Source organism: Vulpes lagopus, chromosome 2 (assembly GCF_018345385.1).
Source record: "Vulpes lagopus strain Blue_001 chromosome 2, ASM1834538v1, whole genome shotgun sequence".
Taxonomy (NCBI): Eukaryota; Metazoa; Chordata; class Mammalia; order Carnivora; family Canidae; genus Vulpes; species Vulpes lagopus.
This window is the reverse complement of record NC_054825.1, coordinates 47,068,228-47,092,375: the sequence shown is the minus strand read 5'-3', so window position 1 is coordinate 47,092,375 and position 24,148 is coordinate 47,068,228. Positions and strand designations below refer to the sequence as shown.

Below are 24,148 nucleotides of genomic sequence, written 5' to 3'. Positions count from 1 at the left end.
TTTCTGACTTCTATCCTCATAGATTAATTTTGCTGGTTTTTGAATTTCTCATAAAGTATATACATATAAAATATGTACTCTTTGTGTACTAAACTTGTTTTGAGATTCATCCATTTTGTGGTGTGTATCAGTAATTTTTTTAACTAACGGAGTTGCATTCACTTTTTAATTATAATTTGTGTTTTCGTTCTTCTGTTCATAGGCATCTTGGTTATTTCCAACTTTTGGCCCTTACAAATAAAGCTGCTATGACTATTCTTGTAGTCTTTTACTTATACATTTATTTTGGTGGACATGTACCTCATTTCTCTTAGGTAAATACATAGGAGTGTTATTACTGAGCCATAAGGTAGATGGATGTCTAAATTTATTAGAAACTGCCAAATAGTTTTACAAAGTGATTATACCATTTTACATTCCAACAGCAATAAATGGGAGTTCTTTTTTTTTTTTTTAAGATTTATTTATTTATTTATTTATTTATTTATTTATTTATTTATTTATTTATGATAGAGAGAGAGACAGGCAGAGAGACAGGAGGAGGGAGAAGCAGACTTCATGCTGGGAGCCCGACACGGGACTCGATCCCTGGTCTCCAGGATCGCGCCCTGGGTCAAAGGCAGGCGCTAAACCGCTGAGCCACCCAGGGATCCCCATAAATGGGAATTCTAATTGCTCCACATCCTTGCCAACATTTGATATTGACAGTCTTTTTAATTTTAGTGATTCTTTGATTCTCATTGTGGATTTAATTTGCAGTTCCTTCATGAATGACTAGTGATGTTGAACATCTTCTCAAGGACTTTTAGGCCATGCTAGCATGTTTTTTTTTTTTGAATTGAATTGAATTGAATTGAATTTATTCATGAAAGACACACAGAGGCAGAGACACAGGTAGGGGGAGAAGCAGCCTCCCCACAGAGAGCCCATTGTGCGGCTCAATTCCCAGGACCCCAGGCTCATGAACCAAGCCAAAGGCAGACGCTTAACCACTGAGCCACCCAGGCATCCCTAGCATTTTTTTTTTTAAATGAGGTATCAGTTCAAATTTTTTTGCCCATTTAGGAAAAAATTAAGTTATTTATATTTTTATCATTGAGTTGTGGTAGATCTATAGGCTATATTCTAGCTTCAGGTGCTTTGTTTGGTATATGTATTGGGTGTATTTTCTGCAAGGCTTGCTTTTTTGCTTTCTTAATAATGTTTTTGATATGTAGAAGCTTTACATTTTAGTGAAGTACTAATTTTCATTTATCATTAGTATCCTTCTTGCTCTGAACAAGAAGTCTTTGCCTATCGCAATAAGTATGTTCTCCTCTGTTTTCTTTCAAAAGGCTTGTAGTTTTACCTTTCATTTAGGGTCTTTGATCCATCTTTTATTTATTTAGATGTTTATTTATTTATTTATTCATGGAGAGAGAGAGAGAGAGAGAGAGAGAGAGAGGCAGAGAAACAGGCAGAGAGAGAAGCAGGCTCCATGCAGGGAGCGCGATGTGGGACTCCATCCCAGGACTCCAGGATCAAGCCCTGAGCCGAAGGCAGATACTTAACCGCTGAGCCACCCAGGCATCCCTGATCCATCTTTTAATTAAATTTTGTGTATGATAGGTAGGGATCATGGTTAATTTTTTCCATTCAGGGAGATCTATTTGCTCCACACCTTTTTTTGAGAAGATCTCTCTTTACTCATTGAATTGTTATCTTTGTTGAAATTTGAGTTATAATCAAATGAGTCTTTTCTGAGTTGTAATCAAATGAGTCTTTTTGTGGACCTACTCTTCTATTCTGTTTATTTGTATATACCATTATGCCAGAACTACATAGTCTAACTTTATGGTAATTGGAGGTATTTTGGAGTTCATTTATTTAATAACTTTATTTTGCATAATTTTTGTGTATGCATAAGAATGATGTTTGGTTAAAAATATGGTTAAATAAATCTAAAAGAGCTCTTTGAGTAAGAATGAAATAAAAATTTTAAGTGATATTTTATTATTGGTTAATCAAAGTTTTTTCACCAGATGTTACATAGAATAATTATAAGATGGTACCTTAGATTTGATCAAACATGGTAATTTTACTAGCATACCTAATATTTGCCTTTCCTGAATTGCAGATTCTTATCTTTTATTAGTTATGGGAATATACTGAATCTTTATATTTTCAAATATTGCCTCCTTCCATTTTTTCTCTACTTCTTAAATACCTACTAGATATAGTATGGACCTCCTATCCTTTTGATTTTAAAATTTCTGTCCTTCTTTTTTCTCTCTCCTACATCTCTGCATTCTTTATACTTTGTTAGTGCTATCTGTCAGTTAACTGTCTCCTCAGTTTTGTCTAGTCAGATTTTCAGTCCATCTACCGACTTTTAATAATGACCATAATTTTTTGTTTCTAGAAGTTGTGCATGATTTTTTTCATAAATGCCCAGATCTCCTTATTAATAGTATCTTATATTTTTCATGTTTTGATTTCTTTTATTTTTCTAATAATTTTAAACATAGGTCTTCCATCGTCTTTATCTAGTTACTATATTTTCTTAATTTCTGAGCAAGTTGTATGTTTGTTGCCTGAACTTTCTGTAGACTCTTGCTCATACTTATTTTTCCCCAGAAGTTAGTGATTTGGGATAGTTAGAATACTGTAAACCCTGGGTTGAGTTTTGTGTCTTTCTAGAGAGTATTATACCAGGAGTGTTAGGAGCATGAACACGAGGGATCATTTTTTGTGAGGAGTCTTGTTAGATCACGAATGTGATGGAAATTTAAACTACAAATTCAAGTGAGGAAAGGCTTATGATTATGCAATTGAGGCTTTTTCTCTTTTTCCTCATAACTGTTAAATCTAGCTCTCCTAGATTATAAAGACTGGAATCCATAGTTAGAGAGTATCAGTGCCTACTTATTAGTCTGGTTTTTAGTTTCCCCCCTTTTTTCCCCTATGAGGATTAAATCATGTGTTGAAAAAAATCAGGCTGGAAGACTAGCTTGCAACTAGTTTTGAAAAAAATTTATATATATAAATTTATATGCCTTTGGTAACAGGGCCAGAGAAAAGAGTTTTTTATTTTTTTTAAGATTTATTTATTTATTTGAGAGAGTGAGTGAGCATGTGGGGGGAAAGGGCAGAGAGAAGAGAATCTCAAGCAGATTCCTTGCTGAGTACAGGGCTGGATCTCCTGACCCTGAGTCCATGACCTGAGCTAAAATCAAGAGTTGGATGCTTAACTGACTGGGCCAACCTGGTGTCCCAAAAATAGACTTTTTAAAATCAGCATCTTATTGTATGATTGGACTTGTTGATATGATGGCTTACACATGTAATTTCTCATATAATAGGTGTCTGTGTTAAAAGTGATGGCAGTAGCTAGTAATTTTGGAATTAATTTAATACATCTTTTTATAAAAAAGTACTTTTTTGCTTTTTTTCAGACTTATTCAGGGCTTTGTTAATAAATCTCTTTTCAGTTCTCAAAATTAAAAGAATTACCCTATATATTTATGTACTTATTTTTATTTATGACAGAATAGGTAACAGAATGAGAATAGCTGTGATTTTTTTTTAAGTCCTCTTTGTCCTACTTGATGGATGACAAAGCCTCCATCTATTCACCTTTCTTCCTTATTCCTCTGCAAGAAGCTACTCCAAAAATAGCTTCAGTAATAGATGTTCTACACATGGCCAGATTGCTGAATCATTTAGTTCTTTTGTGAAGTTTAAGAATATGGAAAACAGGGTCTGAGCAGAGTAGGACAAGCATGCTTCTCAAGTGGCAAGTCACTGTTCTTTTGGATAAAGAATTGTAATTCTCTGAATAATCTGTGGTAGTTTTATTTAAGTCTAATTTTAAATGATTATATTTTTAAAATAAAATCATTTTGAATCTTCAAAAATGTTTTGAATGTAATCTTAGAATTATGTTTTGTTGGGCAGCCCCAGTGGCTCAGCGGTTTAGCACTGCCTTCCGCCCAGGGCGTGATCCTGGAGACTCGGGATCAGGTCCCACATTGGGCTCCCTGTGTGGAGCCTGCTTTTCCCTCTGCCTGTGTCTCTGCCTCTCTCTGTCTCTCTGTGTCTCTCATGAATAAATAAATCTTTAAAAAAGAAATATGTTTTGTTAAATATAATTTGAGACAATGAACAGATTAATAACACACAAAGTGTAAATATTCCCTTATGTGTAAATATTTTGTCTTCTTTTTCTCGTCTTAGGTATGTTAACATTGTTGGGTTTTTTTTTTGCAGTAGTTTCTCTGCCTGTGAAATAGTAGTTTCTCTGCCTCCAGAAAAGATTTGTTGGAAGGGTTTAACAATTGACAAATAAATGTGCTGCCTTTTCCTTCAAGTTTTGAGGATTTAGTTTTCTTTCCTTAGCCCTCCATTTCTTCTTTCTCCATCATTCCAAAAATAATTATATCTTTTGGATAAGTAGATTGTCAAATGCTGGCTCCCCAAAATATCACTGGAATAACATGTTGATAAAGAAAAGCTGAGATTATTACTGACAAGAAGAGCACGCTGCCTTTGACATAGTGATGTCTTCAAGGAGAAAGGCAGGATATTTATTTATTTATAGAGATTTCTTGTGGGTGTCTGGTTTAAGGTAGGTCTTTCAGTGAAGAGGCTTTATTCATATTGATGAATTTATGATATAGTAGATTAGGATTGTTTAGCACAGTAAGATGAGCTTTGCAAAGTTATTATTGGACCATGATACTAAGCCATGAGATGACATCCTTGTATTTCTCTTTGTCTCCCTCCAGTGGTGAATCCCCTTTGTGGATCTTAAGTATATCCATCTTTGGTTTCCTCTCTCATACTAGACATCATCTTTCAAGGAGTCTTTTTTTTCCCTGTATATAACTCACAGATAATTGATGTGATAAATATGTTTTCTTTTTGCCTAATGTAATGCTAGAAATTCACTACAATGCATATCTTAGAATCACTAGCAAAATTAAAGTTGTAATTTTCTTACAGAAATGGAATTTGGAACAACAAAAATGATTGTGGGTAATTTGTTTTTTGAAGTTCTGGAAGAGCTATCTACTTAACTGGCTATAGGGATATATGTAAATTCTGAGCTTTAGTTTTTGAATTTGTTGTAAATATTTGATGTGGGGTTCTATCTCATGACCCTGAAATCATGACCTGAGCCAAAATCAAGAGTCAGACATTTAACTGAGCCATCCAGGAACCCCTGTTGTAAATATTTTTTATAGCTCTATCAAGTAATTATTTTAAATATTTGATAAAGACTTTTGGCAAAATTTTATTTTATAAGTGAAGATAAATATAAAACGTTATCATTTAATCAAATAAACTTTTAAAAACCTTATCTCACAAATTTAACCTGATGTAATTTGAGTTTATATTTCAGTAGCAAAAACCTAGGCCTTGAAAGGTGTCTGTAGTCTCTGAAAATGGTAGACTGGAGCTCAAAGAAGCAAATTATTTTTTTTAAGATGCCTTAATTTATTATTTTTTATTTTTTAAAAATATTTTATTTATTTATTCATGATAGACATAGAGAGAAGTAGAGACACAGGCAGAGGGAGAAGCAGGCTCCATGCCAGGAGCCCGACGCGGGACTCAATCCCGGGACTCCAGGATCGCGCCCTGGGCCAAAGGCAGGCGCTAACCGCTGAGCCACCCAGGGATGCCACAGGATGCCTTAATTTAAAGGAGATCCTGACTACTACTACTTACCTTCTCCCAGTCAGATATCAACAAATATTGCTTGTGCCTGGAACTATCTCAAGTAGAGTTCAGGAAGAATTTGGGAGAAGAAAAACCCAGGAGTATAGAGAGGGCTTTCAGTTTGGCGATGATCCATACATTTAGAGACCAGATAGGAAGCAAGCCATCATTTCTTTGGAAAGTAGGGCCCTCGGGAAGCCCAGGTGGCTCAGCGGTTTAGTGCCGCCTTCGGTCCAGGGCATGGTCCTGGAGACCCGGGATCGAGTTCCATGTTGGGCTCCCTGCATGGAGCCTGCTTCTCCCTCTGCCTGTGTCTCTCATGAATAAATAAATAAAATCCTAAAAAAAAAAAAAAAAAAGGAAAGTAGCGCCCTGGAATAAAACAAGACCTACCCCTGGTCCATCACTCCTCCACCCCACTTCCCTGTCATTTCTGGCAATATCAGAGAGAGGAAGCTGGTAGAGATGATTCAAGAAGTTGGCCAACATATAGAGCTTATCACCCACTGTGGGGAATTTGGCTGCCTTCCTGTTTTCTGCAGACTTATTCCTTGGTTGTAGTTGAAACTCTAAAAACCACTTACTCACATCTATGGAACAGGCTTTTCAGGGGTGGGCCTGAGAATGGTAATGCCAAATGAATGGTACACATAGCCTATGTTCTGATCACTGACAGTTGTATTCGTTTTATACTGTTTAGGGTCAGCAGGTTTGAGAAAGTATTGGAGAATGGTGTACAGGGAAACTCCATGGAAGAATGTCTTAAGCCAGAATCATTTCTCCTATGCCCTCTCAAAAACCAGTGAAATGTGACTATGCCAAAATTCCATCACTTTTATATTTTCTTTGTATAACGAGCTTTCAAAAATAAATAAGTGGGCCATTTCTTGAAAACTCATGGTTGGCTATAATTTTAATGTACTTGCCTTAATTCTTACTGGGATCTTAGAAATCATAGTTTTAAAAAGGAAGAAGGAAGGGAGGGTGGAAGAAAGTAAATGATTTATAGAAACAGTCAAACAAGTCTTGATCTGGGTTTAAGTACTAGGCACAATAATATGTAAAATGTATATACTTATATTACCATTATTCCAACTCATGTAGCTAGGAATTACTGTAATATTGCCCTCAAAAATGAAAAACATTTATTGTACATCTGAAACTAATATAACACTGTATGTTAATTATCCTTCAAAAAAGAATCAGTGCTAGGCAAAAAAAGAAAGAAAGAAAGAAAGAAAGAAAGAAAGAAAGAAAGAAAGAAAGAAAGAAAAAGAAATGTCTCCTGACTTTTCATACTCTATATTAACAGCAGATATTTTAGCTGGGTCATCATCCAGCAAATTAAAGTGAGTCTTTAAAAAAAATTTTTTAATGAAAAAAAAGAGACAAACATTTTATATGAGAAGTGCCAGTGTGTAGAATTTTAACAGAAGTCAAGAAAACAAATCTTGTCCTGTCTCAGCCTCTAGGGCGGTATGTAATCCCGGGTCATCTTTCCACCTCACTCTTCCTGTCTTTGCAACAGCCTCAGCTGTTCACTTTCTCTCATGTGCATAATGAGGTTGTAGATTAGGTAATCACTAAGCTTCTTAAGATTCTGTTATTCCAGTGTATGGCAGACTTTTCATTTAATGAAGTGAGATAGCTTTGTATTTATTTTGTGATTAAAAAAAAAATCTGAGCCAAAAATTTCAATATTTGCTATGGATAAAACTACATTTAAACAGCTGTGGTTTGCTTTGGGATGCTGTACCTAAACAGAACAGGGTTGATTTCTAATTCTGAGAATGTCTGCTGTTTGCTTAGATTGGAAATTGCCCTTCAGTGGCACTCACTAAGATCTGCTTTTCGCGTTATAGGGGGATTGTCAGCATATTGGTTCATCTGTAACTGGGTGGTGTGTTTTCCCTGGTTTGAGAATAGTGAGGGATATTGCTTTGAAATTCTTGGCACTATTGTGAAAGCTAATTGCATAAATTTAAAATTTAAACCATTTGAACAGCTTCCCTTTAAAAGTGATTTTTAACAAATGTTGGATCATAGTCTATTTGTGCTACACTTGAAATGCTGAAGAAGCATTTTGGCTTCTTTCCCAAAAGCCTGCTTAAAGAGGCTAGCGGCAGCATCTCTCCTTGTTCTCCTCAGTGCTTTTTACCTTGTGAGCGGTGCAGCTCATTCTGCGGATATAGTGCCACCCTCCCATTCAGTCTGCAGTGGAGAAGAATGGAGCTCAGTGTCCGGTAGAAATCAGTGCTCTAGCAAGGTTGCAGGAGACAGAAGTGAATATGTATTTCAACAGCTGAGCAAGAAAATATTTATGATTTTTTTTTCTTTCAGCTGATAAATTTTTGCTTTCTGTTTCCTTCTAGAGAGATGTGGATAATTTGCCCTGCCTCCAACGTCTGTTTCTCAGCTTCAACAATATCTCTACGTAAGTGGAAACTCCCAATTTGTCACTTATTAATAACCTGACTGTGTGGGGTCTAGTGCTTTAAATGAGGATTATAAGCACCTTGGAAAGCCTTATTGTCATTAAGATTTTAAATTTGAAAACAATAGGGCCATATGACAAAGTTCTTCATGGAAAAACAAAGCTCTGGTGCGGGTGAGAGACTAATGCTAAATGATGAAATTAGTATAGCATGTTCTTTTTATTTAATTATATTTTAGGGTTGCTCTTCTGGAAAACGTGTATGTGGAAATTTCAACATATATTTTGCTGTCCTTTGTTTGACACTTACTGCACCAGTCAGTTGAATTAGAATTTCTTCCATAAATTATCATCTACAATCTGTATAGCTACTAAGCAATTTTGATATAGTAGGCTATATTTGTCACTGAGCCTCTTGCTAATTGGGCTGTAACTTCTAACTTGCTATCCCTACTTAGAACTAATGCTGCAAAGAGACTGTATACCAGAGTATATGCATACATTTTTGTCTTCCAAAGATTTAAAGCATATCATCCTTTACATTGGGATGCTGTCTCATTCAGTGTCAATGTGCAAGATTTCAGAACTGGAGCTGAGACAGGCAGTCAGACTTTTCAAAGCAGAAGGACCTCTACTCCTGCCCTCAGTCTTTGCTACTCCTCTTTCCCCCAGCCACTCAGTTTGAACTATGCTTTGTAACTACCCCTCTTTAGTTTAACCTCAAGGCTATTCTTTGAACCAGCATTTATAGAAGTATAAAAGAGTTCAGAATCAGTCTCTTCCCCAGCTCAAGATCTATACTTCTGATTATTAAGAACCAGTTTAGGGGCATGTGGCTGGCTAGGTCAGTAGAGCATGTGACTGTCAATCTCAGGATCATGAATTCAGGTCCCAAGTTGGGCACAGAGCTTACTTAAAATAAGTAAATAAAACTTAAAAAAAAAAAAAGTTTAGTTTCTGTGCATTTTTTGGTTTGCATATTTTTTCTTCCCATCAGGTCTAAGTGCTAACCCCATTTCTCTGTGCTGTATCTCTAAAAGTAAGAGATTAAATCCAGATAGTGCACTTTGCATATAGACATTATTTCAAAGAAAATACCCTTATTCTGTCTCTCTTCTCTTCTGTGGAAAAAATATTGAAGTTTTCTGAAAGATTTTTCATATTCTTTTCAGCTTATGTTGAATACTGTTCCAGGGGTCTTTCCAGTTTGTTGGGGAGGTAGGATTTCTTTTCAATGACAGTGAAAGGGATACTTAATTTTCTTTAGGGAATTTCTTCCTGAAGACCATTAACAATTATTTTGAGAAGATAGTGTCTCATTGTCACAAAATTCCCTATTTAAGGTGCTGGAAACCCTTAGATTCCCTCAAATTATGGTGGAACGCATTACTTTTGCTTCTTACCTCAATATGGGGAGTACTTAAAAGAGAGATACAAATTTAGGTGTACAGGAGCTATGATGTTCCCAGGTCCCCAGGATACTTGAACTTCTGAGCTCCTGGCTCTGTAGGGAGTTGGTTTGAATTGCTTATATTTAAGGAATGTTCTTCTCAACCTGGAAAGGAGTTTTACCCACCCAGCAAGACAAAGATATGATTAGTAGGATTAGTATTGATAACTTTCTTTTATAAAAAAAAACATTTTTAGTTTTATTTTAGCCACGGTAGGTGTTCCATGAGCTGTGAAAAGCTATACTGCTTGATAATAAATGTATTGATTCTATATTCTACTTTGTAAGTCGGACCTCTAGTTTTCATATACCCCAAGTCAATTATCTTTTGTGCCTTAAGGAGAAAAATTAGCAGAGAAAAATTGTATCCATCATATATATGATATATCCTTTGGCTATTGTCGCATTGTCATTAAGGAATATTTGCTTTGTAGAGGTGATTAAAGGTAATCAATGCCATATGCTTCACAGTCCTCCTCCATCCTTTATAACTTTCTTTAAAAAGCATGATTTCCCAAGAAATTGAGCTAGTGGTGAGTTGACAATTTTAGTGGTTTCATTTTCTTACTAATTATTTTCTCTGTGTTTCTACATAGGCTTAGCTCACCTTACTTTTGTACTTGCAGCTCATCTGCTTTTGAGGCTCGGGACATTTTCTGTTCTGTTCCTGTTGACACATGTGGTCCAGGAGATGGCATATAGATTAGATTTGATCTGCTGGGAAAAAAAATCGGAGAGTGCAAGCCTTGAAAACATTTGTTAGCTTTACTCAGGACACAAATATCTCAGATAGCTGGGCATCAGATGATTTGTAGTGATAACTGTATTATCTTCCAGGGCCCCAGTGTCCTGCTAACAGTCCTGGCATAATAGAGTTGCCTGGTTTTACAGTTCTGTGGTCCAGGAGTAACAGAGGTCAAGAGGAGTAGAAACAGCAGCATAAAGCTGAAAGTACCTTTAAGACTCCCTCTGGAAAACTCACAGATAATATTCAGCAAATGAAAACATGCAATTAATTGTATATCCATTTCAAGGAGACAATAATATACTGACTGTTATATAGTTGGGCTTCCTAATTTTTGACTCAATTGTTGGATTCTTAGAGGTCCATTTGCATGAACTATTAGGTACCTGGTGGAAATTCAGAAAGTTCCAAAATGTGATGGCACCCTATTGAATACAGACTTCCAAAATGGGACAAATAGGTGCCTATATTTAATGTCGCATGTACAGAACCCTTTTTGTATGTTTTCCTGCAGCTATTAGATCAGTGCATTTAGCACTACCAGTAGGCATGCAAGATGTATTTAGAGAATGAATGACATATATCCATGTCTCTGTAGCTGAATAGAACCAGTGCTTCTGGTTAAAATATTCCTCAAAGCTGAGAAGGCAGAGACACAAATAGGTAATTATTATTTAGTTAAACTTAGTGGTGGTGATCTATGGGGATATTAGAAAATGTAAATAAGCCTGGGGAAGGGAAGTAAAGGAAGCTTTCCCACAGGGAAATGGTACCTGGACTTAATGCTAAGAGCAGAGTAGGCCTTAGTGGAGTTAAAGGTACTTGGATATTCCAGGTGGAGGGCATAAGCTGGGCAGAGTTGATGCAGAAGGCTCATGGTGGACTCACCTTGTCTACCCTCTCTGAACCTGCAGTGAGGTCCTGTCTCTCCCTCTCTCCCTCCCCACCGGGCCCTCCTCTAGCCCACAGTACATTTTAGGATGATCACTGTGAGAGTAATATTCTGTGGTTAACCAAGGGGATCCGTTATATCTAATTCATTCTTCAGACATGATCATCCCATTATTTACCTCTTCTTCTGAGGTGCTATCTGTCTATTTTGTTTTTCTTGGCTTTCATGATCTCAATTTCTGAGTAGTCTGATTACATTTGTTTATAATGGCTTATGTTAGTTTATGGATGAGAGAAAGTTTTCTTTGATTTCTAGAATTTACTTTTTTCCCCTCAGAGTTAATCCTGTATTTGTTCTTCAAACAAAAACAAACAAAAATGCTCTTTTTTGGTTTCTTTATTTCTTTGATTTTTGGATGGTAGCTCATATTTACAAATGAGAGTCTAGATGGATTTGTTTTTCAGCAGTAATTTAAAAAAATCACCATGAATGTAAATTATGAGTATAGGATCTCTGTCTACAGAGGATGTAGAGTAGGGAGGAGGCAGGATATTGACCCAGTTGTATGTACAAGAAACTTACCTTCTGGGAATGGGGCCTCCAGAATTTACCTACAACAGTGCCTTTCCTCTCTGGTCATGGTCAACCTTGGGACAATTCACAAGGTAGCTACTCTGAGAGTGAGATGCTGGAAAACTGTTACCAAAGGCTTCAATAATTATCGGACAACTGACCCACATCTGCTGCCAACACTTGCTGCCTCTGATCTTGGGAATATTCTAAGGTTCTGCTGGCAACATTTACAATGTAAATGATTCTGTTCATTTTAGGCTTTTAGCAATTTGGGGTTTTACTGATTCCATCTGCTTTATATCTTCCAGAAATTCCTTAGTGTTCTGGTCTGCTGATGGAACTTCCTGGTTTTCTAGTACTGCTATGGATATTTTCATACTTTTATGTTCATTCATTTCAAAGAGATTTTGAGAGGGTGGAGAGAGGTAAGTGCATGTGCTTAGGCAGCCATTCTCATAACTGTCTTTTCTTTGAGTGATTTTCCCCAAATAGGCTACACGTAAAAATATCCTTGGAAGCTTTAAAAATACATAGTCACTGGTTCACTGCTGGATAATCTCCTCCAGTAGATTTGGAGTGGAGCCAGGGATCTGTAATTTTTTAAGGCTTCTCAAGGTATTCTGATGTGCATCTCACTGCTAGATTTGGGAGCCAGTGAATTATGACACCCCAAAATGAGACTGTATTAACATAGGCATCATGCAAAATTTCCCTTCATGAGGAAAAGCTTTATAAACAAAAATATTTGTCAAGGATAAAGTAAATATTTGTGACCCTCAGGAGGTAGTTTATGATCTTTAGCCAAGAACTGTAGTGTTCCATCAGCTTCATCTCTTTGACTGAGATGGTTTCAGGGCACTGCTCTTCATTACAAGGTTAAGTTGGGATCGATTCTTCTCTCCAGTCTCTTTCCTTTCATTCTCCAATGTAGAAAGTTTTTTACAAGCTTTAAAAAAAACAAAAACAAACAAAAAACAAAAGGAAGAAGAAGGGTTTATAATTCCAGTATCTTGATTGCCTAAAAGGAAATGGTTGCTATTGCTCGTAGAACTGAGGGAGGACAGATTCAGTATCACTGGGAAATGAGTCAAATACTAGTGAGGATCAAATATCAGCTTAGGACTCTTGGTCTTATGTGTTCCTTTTTTAAAATTGTGGTGAAATACATATAAATGTACCATCTTAATAATTGTTAAATATACAGTGCATTGGTGTTACATTCACATTGTTGTACAGCCAATCTCCAGAACTCTTTCATCTTGTAAAACTGAAACTCTGTACCCGTTAAACAATTCTCCTTTCTTCTCTCCCCCAGCCCTGGCAATCGTCATTCAATTTTCTGTCTCTGTGAATGTGATTGCCCTAGATACCTCATATAAGTGGAATTATACAGTATTTGTCTGTTTGTGTCTGGCTCATTTCACTTAGCTTAGTGTCCTCAAAGTTCATTCATGCTGTAGCATTTGTCAAAATTTTCTTCCTTTAAATTATTCTTGAGGTAGTATGGAACATACTAGAAGAGGGAACTTGCAGAATGAGCCATGCCTACCTCTCCACCTTCATTGCCTTCCCATAGTGCTCTGGACTCCTGTTCCACTGAACTTTCTTAAACATAGCATGCTCCCCCTTGCCCACTTGGTCTTTGTATATGCCATGGCTTCTGGCAATAACATTTTTCTACCTGCCTGGTACCTGAATAACTCTTGATCATCTTCCAGATTTGGGTTTAAATGGTACCAAGGGTTCTCAAACCTTAATATGCTTAAGAATTATCTGGAGAGCCTACTAAAGTGCAGCTTTCCTGGCCCATCATCCATGGATTCTAATTCAGTAGTTTTCAGTGGGGCTCAGGAATTTACATCTTGTAGCTCACTTAAAAATATCATTGGTCTGTATTTTTCAATCTTCGGGTCAAAACTCATACAGGGATCCTAAAATCAATCTTATGGTTAAGTCTGGGAAAATAAAAATGAAATAGAAAATATCAGAGTTTGTCCCACATTTTTTGGGACAAATACTGTTTCATGAAAATTTTCCAGTTTTAATTATGCATGGGTATGTTTATGCAGGAGTTTGTGTGTATATATTATTTTACTATAAATATGTGGGGACTGGGTTGCAATGTATTTCTCAGTATGGATTGAGTTTACAAAGCTTGAACAATAACATGGGGTCTTGCTATGTGTTTTCCTCATAGCTTCCTATACTTCTATAATTATTGTAGTTCCATAGTTTATTGTATTTTTTATTTATTTTTTTAAAGATTTGTTTATTTGTTTTAGAGGGAGAGAAAGAGAGCATGAAGGAGAGGGGCAGAGAGAGAGGGAGAGAGAATCTCAAGCAGACTCCACGCTAAGTCCAGAGCCTCACCCAGGACTACATATCATGACCCTGAGATCATGACCTGAGCTGAAACCAAACTTTGAACACCCAACCAAATGTGCCACCGAGGCATGCCTGAACTTTCTTTTTAAATTGTTCTCCCTGCTAGACTATAAACTTGACAAAGACAGAGGAACATATATAATGTGCCCATTGTATCCCTCCAGCATCTACTATGTAAATAATATTACTGTTGTATCAAAAATTTTTCTAGAGGGGTGCCTGGATGGCTTAGTTGGTTAAGCTTCTGCCTTTGCCTCAGGTCGTGATCCAAGGGTCCTGGGATTGAGCCCTACATGGGGCTCCCTGCTCAGAGGGGAGTCTGCTCCTCCCTCTCCCTCTGACCCTCCTCCCCTGCTCATCCTCTGTCTCTCTCTGTCAAATAAATAGAAAAAATCTTTAAAAATTTTTTTCAAGAAGAATTAGTTTAATTCCTCAAGTAGAAATATTTCTCTCTGTGGTTTCAGAACTTGTTTTGATGGATCCTCTTTCATGCCATTACTAAGTCATTTAGACTATGTTTAATGCATGGACAGGTGAGATTTAAAGACTTAAGCGGTCAAGTCTCTTGGCAGTTGTTTCTGGCTTCTAGGTCAATCTATTGATTTGTCAGTAAAGATCTTGTCCAGAACTTCTAGAATAGAGGAAAATCTGTAGAACTTTCCTGTTAGATGAGTTGTCTCAAGTAGAGTCATGGGTGTGGTCAGCCCCAGGGTACAGGCAAGAATGAGTTGCAGTATCTGTAGGGCATTTTAAAAAAATAATAAAACTGAAAAATAAAAAACTGCTCTCCAGATAATTCTTAAGCATATTAAGGTTTGAGAACTCTTGGTACCATTTAAACCCAAATCTGGAAGATGATCAAGAGTTATTCAGGTACCAGGCAGGTAGGCCTCTCCTACCTCCTTCCCCTCTCTTAGTAGGACAATGCCATTTGAACTGCTTTTTCTTTATGATGCCACTGAAAATTTTAAGCTAGGATTCCATTTTCTTTTTGGGGGCAAGAATACTGTTACAGGTTCTCTAATGATCTCTTTTAGTAATTGTAGTATGACTGAAGCTCACCAAACTGCAAGCTTTTGGTTGTGACTTTTCCTTCATCATCATTCTTCAGGGCCAGAGTATCTTCCAGGCTATTTTCCAAATTTATGAGAAGTGGCTTATAATTTTACTTTTATCAAGGGAATCATTCTCTGCATTTTTTTTCAAGCTCTATTTCAACTTGGTTAGGCATACCAAATTAATTCTATGTCTAGGAAGAAACCAAATGAGAGAAACTCAGATCATCCTGCAGTTGTCTCTTTCAGTACCAGTTGATATTTTCAGGAGGAATTTATTTAACTGACCTACAGAATGTATTGGAAGTTGCTGTGAACTCAGGTTATTACTTAAAGTGATCCTGTAGTTGAGGCTTTACTCTCGTGCTTTCCAGGATTGGAGGTGCTGCTTATGTTGTTTTGGCTTAAGGAAATTAATTTTTGTTAGTTCTGGTATCCAGCGAACTGTTAGAATGCCTTCACTTTTTTTTTCCCTTTCTGGCTCAAGTTAATAGGTAAGCAACAATAAGCCAGTCTTCTTACTAACTGAATAAAACAAATAAATAGAATAACACAGAAACCAACTATTGACAGATCTTTTCTGACTGCCTCCTAAGAAAAGTTTTAAATTTAAGAAATCACTACATACTTGCCAAGGAAATTTCCTATTTCAGTTCTCTATGAAGTGTTTGCCTGATGGTTGACCTGTGATTCACCTTCACACAAACATTTAATTGCATTTTCTAAATGTGATAGGCATCATCTAAAGAGGACCTACAAAAAAGCTCTAAAGATAGGGACTCCCTCCCTCCCTCCCTCCCTCCCTCCCTCCCTCCTTCCTTCCTTCCTTCCTTCCTTCCTTCCTTCCTTCCTTCCTTCCTTCCTTCCTTCCTTCCTTCCTTCTTTCCCATTGCTGTTTTACTCCTCTGCAATAAGGAAAACCTCTAGTGTATGCTAAGGCCCAGTCCCTTAGCATCTGATCCTCAGGCCTAGATGTAGCTTTTCACTTCTTTCAGAAAGAAATTAGATGAACAAAGTCCACAACTAATAACAGATTCATTCCATCACTTCAGAAAAACAGACTTTAGGTAAGATAAATTTGTTTTATCATGTTTCAAGTTGACATAATATTGGATCTAAATTTCTTTAGAGCATGGAACTTTTACTAAAATTGTATGTAATCTCCCATGCACAATTTATTTCAATATTGCCTTATTACAAGTGACTTTTCCATTTAGAAATTAAAAGTATAAATTATTCTAAAATACTATAAAATACAAAAATTTTAAAAATTAATTTATCACATTTTTTTCATTGCTTTTAGGACATTTAGCTTGTAGATGACCATGCTATTTGTAATACTCTGCATTCTACAATAAAGTCTTGTTGTATTTTTCTACCCTAAGTAAAGGATTACAGTTTAGTTAGTTGATTTTCTCTATGTTTTTTTTTTTTTTTTGTTACAATCAAAATGACTTTTTCTTTATGTCTGTTTAAGTATTGATCTCAGGCTAGGCAGATTAGTGCCTTACAGGTGGAATATTAACACCATGATACCATGTACTCTTGTCACGTGGCAGTATTATTGAACACATTGGAGATTTTTTTCTCATTTAAGGGAACTTAGTTACTGCCATTTATACATTGACATTATAAGATTATCCCATCAGTGTTCTATAGATAAGTGAGCATTAGAAACCAATCTTTTTTCTATATGTCTTATATACCTTTATAGTATTTTATGTTGTAAATTCTATAATTTTTTGCTTTAAGCAACATTTTTAAGTTAACAGTATATTTGCTTTATATCTCCTTTTTTTAAAATAAAGGTTTTTTTAATTTATTTAAGTAATCTCTATACCCAACATGGGGCTTAAACTCACAATCCCAAGATCAAGAGTCACATGCTCTTCCCACTAAGCCCCTGCTTTATATCTTATAATTTTGCATTGCATATTGATTTTACTGCTAAGAGAAAATTACTTAAGTGACATGAATAGAGACTAAAGGCTTCATTCAGGGCAGCCTGGGTGGCTCAGCGGTTTAGCGCCACCGCCTTCAGCCCAGGGCGTGATCCTGGAGACCCGGGATCGAGTACCACATTGGGCTCCCTGCATGGAGCCTGTTTCTCCCTCTGCTTGTGTTTCTGCCTCTCTCTCTCTCTCTCTCTCTCTCTGTCTCTGTCTCTCTCTCTTTCTCTCTCTCTCTCTCTGTCTTTCATGAATAAATAAATAAAATAAAAAAAATAAAGCCTTCATTCAGATGTGTTGTCAGGGAACACCTGAAAACCAGGTGACTTTCCAACTGAAGCAGAATCAGAGGTTGTATAGCATATTGGAAAGGTGACTATGGGATCTTGCTGTTTAACCATAGGCAACAGTTTTCCACTTTACCCTCCACTAGTGCTTGGGGGTTATTCCTTTTTTCATGCCTCTTGCTTGAGGACTCCATAACAATGTATTTTTTGTTCTTGTTTTGTTTTATTTTATTAAAGATTTTATTTATTCATTTGACAGAGAGAGCATAAACAGGGGGAGTGGCAGGCAGAGGGAGAGAGAGAAGTAGGCTCCCCACTGAACAGGGAGCCTGACATGGGGCTCGATCCCAGGACCCTAGGATCATGACCTGAGTCAAAGGCAGATTCTCAACTGACTGAGGCACCCAGGTGCCCCTAGAATATATTTTCTGAGGACTGTTTTTGCAAACCTTATGGTTTATTGAAGAGCCCGAGTTCATAGGGCAGGGTGGTAGATACTAAAGAAGAAAGAAAAGGGGACAAAGGTACAAGGCAGTAGGGAAACTGGGGTCTCTGTATATGTTTGTGGTAATTATTTCTTTTGTCATACCTTTGAAGGAGGGAAAGGCAGAAAAGAATCAAGTGGTTAGCAGTTCCTTTTTATTATTATAACAGTCTTATGTTTCCCTATTTGTATCAGCACTCATAATCACGTAAAACATCAGTTCTGGGGATTCCTGGGTGGAGCAGTGGTTTGGCGCCTGCCTTTGGCCCAGGGCGCGATCCTGGAGACCTGGGATCGAATCCCACGTCGGGCTCCCGGTGCATGGAGCCTGCTTCTCCCTCTGTCTGTGTCTCTGCCTCTCTTTCTCTCTCTGTGACTATCATAAATAAATAAATAAAAATTAAAAAAAAAATCAGTTCTGTGTTTCAAAAGTACATAGATGTGCTGTCATGGATTTTATTTATAACATTATAAGGGAACTTCACTGGAAGTTTTCCAGATACTTACTGTCATCATAAAGTTTCGTTTTTATTAGTGTGGAGGTAATATTTGTGTGTATATGTGTGAGTGTTATTCTCAGAGGAAGGATTCTTTTTTTTTTTGTATATTTTTTTATTGGAGTTCAATTTGCCAACATATAACACCCAGTGCTTGTCCCGTCAAGTGCCCCCCTCAGTGCCCGTCACCCAGTCACCTCATCCTCCCACCCACTCCCTTCCACTACCCCTTGTTTGTTTCCCAGAGTTAGGAGTCTCCCATGTTCTGTCTCCCTCACTGATAATTTCCCACTCATTTTCTCTCCTTTCCCCTTTAATCCCTATCACTATTTTCTATATTCCCTGAATGAATGAGACATATAATGTTTATCCTTCTCCAATTGACTTACTTCACTCAGCATAGTACCCTCCAGTTCCATCCACGTCATAGCAAATGGTGGGTATTTATCATTTCTAATGAGTAATATTCCATTGTATACATAGACCATATCTTCTTTATCCATTCATCTGTCGATGGACACCGAGGCTCCTTCAACACTTTGGCTATTGTGGACATTGCTGCTATAAACATTAGGGTGCAGGTGTCCTGCCATTTCACTGCATCTGTATCTTTGGGGTAAATCCCCAGCAGTGCAATTGCTGGGCCATAGGGTAGTTCTATTTTAACTCTTTGAGGAACCTCCACAAGTTTTCCAGAGCGGCTGTACCAGTTCACATTCCCACCAACAGTGCAAGAAGGTTCCCCTTTCTCCACATCCTCTCCAACATTTGTTGTTTCCTGCCTTGTTAATTTTCCCCATTCTCACTGGTGTGAGGTGGGATCTCATTGTGGTTTTGATTTGTATTTCCCTGATGGCAAGTGATGTGGAGCATTTTCTCATGTGCTTGTTGGCCATGTCTATGTCTTCTTTGGTGAAATTTCTGTTCGTGTCTTTTGCCCATTTCATGATTGGAATGGGTGTTTGGGTGTTGTTTGTTTTTTGTTTGTGTTGAGTTTGGGTGTTTGTTTGTTTGTTTTTTGGGTGTTGAGTTTAATAAGTTCTTTATAGATCTTGAATACTAGCCCTTTATCTGATATGTCATTTGCAAATATCTTCTCCCATTCTGTAGGTTGTCTTTTAGTTTTGTTGACTGTTTCTTTTGCTGTGCAGAAGCTTTCTTTCTTGATTAAGTCCCAATAATTCATTTTTGCTTTTGTTTCCCTTGCCTTCATGGATGTATCTTGCAAGAAGTTGCTGTGGCCAAGTTCAAAAAGGGTGTTGCCTGTGTTCTCCTCTAGGATTTTGATGGAATGTTGTCTCACATTTAGGTCTTTCATCCATTTTGAGTTTATCTTTGTGTATGGTGTAAGAGAATGGTCTAGTTTCATTCTTCTACATGTGAATGTCCTATTTTCCCAGCACCATTTATTGAAGAGACTGTCCTTTTTCCAGTGGATAGTCTTTCCTGCTTTGTTGAATATTAGTTGACCATAGAGTTGAGGGCCCATTTCTGGGTTCTCTATTTTGTTCCATTGATCTATGTGTCAGAGGAAGAATTCTTGAACTCACATTAAGCTAAGGACTTGTGAGCAGGCTGTTTACAGACCTCATCTCAGTTGGGCTCACATATACACAGTTGAGAAACTGATAGCTATTGGGGAAAGTGAATCAATATTTTTAAAAGCATTGATGTATCAAAGGCCTTCCTGGGTGGTTGTTGTTGTTGTTGTTAATGCAATGGTTCTAGAGGTTGCAAGAAAATTTTTGGTGCATATTGCAAAGGGGAATTTTGAGTCTTAAAATTACTTATGATTAAATATTATATTGGGTGGTTGTTTCTAGCTTCAGTAACAAACAACTATGATAAATAAGACCAAAATGTGTTTTGCAATTTCCTGTTTTGTTCTACAAATGTAGGGAAATACAAAGTATATTCAGAAACAAACTTAAGGTATAAATAGATTAAAGCCAAAATGCTTTTAGAAATAAATTTAAGGTATTTAAGTAGTTTCCTAGAGTGCTATTCCTTGTACTTGTCTTATAGAAATACTTCCAAACGGGGTTTGAAATAGTTCATAATAAAAATCCCAAATATAGTGAACATCCACATTTAAAACAAAGGTAAGTGGACAGATATTGAAAGGACTGAACAGGGACATCTGAATGGCTCATTGGTTGAGTGTCTACCTTCATGAAGCTCAGGGTGTAATCCTGGAGTCCTGGGATCGAGTTCCACATTGGGTTCCCTGCATGGAGTCTGCTTCTCCCTCTGCCTATTTCTCTGCCTCTCTCTCTCTCTCTCTCTGTCTCTCATGAATAAATAAATATTTTTTTTTAATTAAAAAAATGGACTGAACACATTGATCGGTTTGCTTCAGGAAAAAAAGAAGCTCAAAATTAATTATACCAGAACTCCAAATGCATACTTCTACCTGGAGGAGCTTCTCTTAATCCTTCATCATCCAATCCACACCCAAACAAGGAGAATTGTTTCCTTTTTCTGGTACCTGTAATAGTTTTTTTTTATATGTATCCCGTTAGACCACATTTCACTTATCATTGTATTGGTCATATTTCGTACCTTGCAGACGTGTAATCGTTATTGTTTTCATTAATTAATAAATAGAACCCAAGTCTGAAGCTGACGTTTTCCAATATTCATGGATAATTCTTTTTTATGACAATTAGTGTTCTTTATTGAAGGCCAAAAATTACCATGACGTATTCACACCTTGATCATTTTGTGTCTATATCAGATATATATATATATATATATATATATATATATATATATATATATATATATGGTTTTTTTTTTAGATTTTATTTATTTATTCATTCATGAGAGACACACACAAACAGAGAGGCAGAGACACAGGCAGAGGGAGAAGCAGGCTCCACGCAGGGAGCCCGTCACGGGACTCAATCCCAGGTCTCCAGGATCACGCCCCGGGCCGAAGGTGGCGCAAACCACGGAGCCACCCAGGCGTCCCTATATCAGATTTTTTTTAAGTTACATTTGATTGCTGCATTGACAAGTAAAGTATCACTTACTGGAGTATATCCATTTGTGCCCCAGCATCCTGGGCCACCTCCGCTTCAAGTGTCTGAGGCCAGATACTACTTCCCAAAAGCTGTAATCCCTTATCCGGTCTCCCTATCAGCAACGTAATTATATCCCCTATTTTTTCAGAGGCAAATGCATGGATAATTCTTGACAGCCATATTAAACATGTTTAGCTGGCTGAGGACTCATCATGGCTGTCCTCTTGGACAGAGATGGCTAAAAAGTAAATAAGACAAGGAAGACAGTTTAAGATTATTTTACACAGGAATAGGATTATTAGTAACACGTCACAAGATATTCCAACCCAAAGGCTGTCTTCAGTGACTTAAGATTCCTTAAGAAATGAAAATACTTTTTAAAAATTTAAGTAGATTCAAAGTTGCTTCTTGAAAAAGAACTGAGACTTTGCTTGAGGTAGTTTTTAAATCATCTGGTGCAAAAATAAGATAGCCTTCTAATCGAGCAGAAATATGCACCTGATTTTCATATATATGTGAATTACATTTATGAGATATAGAAAAATATAAAATATAGATAGAAATAGATATGTGAGGGATGCTCGGGTGGCTCAGTGGTTGAGCATCTGCCTTTGGCTCAGGGCATGATCCTAGATCCAGGAATCAAGTCCCGCATTGGGCTCCCAGCAGGGAGCCTGTTTCTCCCTCTGCCGATGTCTCTGCCTCTCTCTGTGTGTCTCTCATGAATAAATAAATAAAATATTTTTTAAAAGATATGTGAAATATATAGAATCTATAGAAATATATAGAAATATACATTAAATATATAATATATATAAATACAGAAATACGTTATTATTAATCTTGGCTTGTATAGGAGCTGCTTTCACAGCTGTGCTTCTTCTGCAGAGAAGGAGGGGGCGAGGGAGAGAGAAAGAGATAAAGAAGGCTTCTTGGTCAATTACCCTTTGAAATGTAAAGAAATGACTCCAGATATTATTAATTTTTGAAATATAAACACATAGCTCTGGGAGACAAATTTCTTTTTTTTCCAGAGTTGTCTATCTACATAATCATCCTTAGATCCAGGTGCCAACATTCTATTCTCAGAAAATCCTGGTCATACAGAAACATGAACATCTTCACATTGTTTTTCCATGTAGAGTGGCCGTACACGTAAAGCATAGCCTTTCTGGGGCCTCAGCTACATACCCTGAGTGTTCATTGAGGTCTTTCCACTCTGTCCGGTTGGAACCCCAGTGTCTTCCAGCTCCACATGGCCTCTAGGTACTCTTCATCTCACAGCCCTTCAATAGTTCTATTTCCCTGGGCTTCCGAGAGCCTAGTCCTGTGTCAGTGCATCCTGATATTCAGCCAAATATTTAAAAGACCCCTGTGCAGATTTCTAGTTTCTTTTCTATGTAGCTCCCTCTTTTCCCTGCAAATTCCAGCAGCCTCAACAGACCCAAACTCTGACCTCCATTTCATCCATCCAGTGAAATCAATGTTCCCTTTTTAACTACACTTCCCTGTGCTGTGATCTGGAAAGTGCCTCCAGGTGAATGTGGCTTTCTTGTGTCTCTCTTCTCCAAAGATCACAGCCCTATGTTGTCCTATGTTCAGTGCTTGCTTTGTATATTTCGTCCAGTTCCATAGTTGTTTACACTGGGAGAGTGAGTCTCATACTATCATTGCAAATTGCAAATTCTTTCTATCAGATTTTCAGATTATCATCCTATATATCATCTTTGCCATCTATCTATCTGGCTCTTAAAGGATATGAATTCCCTTTAAATTAACAATAGTATGTTCCTGTAGCTAGAAAACAATTATATAATCGAATCCTGAATTGGCAGGTATATAGTTTCTCTAAAAAGACTTTCTGTATTTAAAATGAACAGTTTAGAAATGGGCTTAAAAATATGTTAGATTCGGGGGATCCCTGGGTGGTGCAGCGGTTTAGCGCCTGCCTTTGACCCAGGGCGCGATCCTGGAGACCTGGGATCTAGTCCCACGTCGGGCTCCTGGTGCATGGAGCCTGCTTCTCCCTCTGCCTATGTTTCTGCCTCTCTCTCTCTCTCTCTGTGACTATCATAAATAAATACAAATTTTAAAAAAATATGTTAGATTCTTAAAAAAAAAAAAAGTTAGATTCTTTAAACTCCTCTCCAGTATGATATTATTCAGAAAAGTTCTTGCTCTCTCTTTATTACTTTATCTTCCTGTAGAAAGAGTTTTAAAAACTTTGGATTAGCAGATTCTAATTTTTACTAGAGACTAAGGAAAGGACTAACAATCAGAAAACTCTAGCTGGTGAAATCTGCAGTTGAGCATAGATTTTATTATGGGTAAAAGTGAAAAGGAAACACTACAGATGTATGATTAAATTATTAGGATGTTTTTTTCAAAAGCACATGCAATAAATATGTTTACATTTAGTTCATTCTTGAGTCTGTATGTGATATTTCAGGATCAATGTCACTTTCAAAAGAAAAATATTTCCCCTATTTGTGATGGAAAAATACAAGTGATTTAAAAGCTGTGTTAAATTAGGGATAAATTTATAAGAATTGTGTAGTTCTTTGGAAGCTCCGTTTAATGTTTGAAGGGATAATTGATAATCATACTCTTTCTCTTCTGCTCTAAATTTTGAACCAATTGAAAGATGTTTCAATTAAATCAGACAAAT

At 37.0% G+C, this 24,148-nt stretch overlaps 1 protein-coding gene across 4 annotated transcripts in view; it reads left to right on the top strand.

Moving 5' to 3' along the window:
- The window catches only part of LRRC49 (leucine rich repeat containing 49), a 150,523-nt gene that overhangs the window by 40,427 nt on the left and 85,948 nt on the right, over positions 1 to 24,148 (top strand). For 3 of the 4 annotated variants that reach the window (XM_041736103.1, XM_041736112.1, XM_041736130.1), the window contains one exon: positions 8,076 to 8,137. In XM_041736103.1, the coding sequence (XP_041592037.1) occupies positions 8,076 to 8,137 (62 nt within the window). Of the gene's footprint in view, positions 1 to 7,913; positions 7,986 to 8,075; positions 8,138 to 24,148 lie in introns of those variants that run through there. The other variant, XM_041736122.1, reaches the window with a different exon arrangement.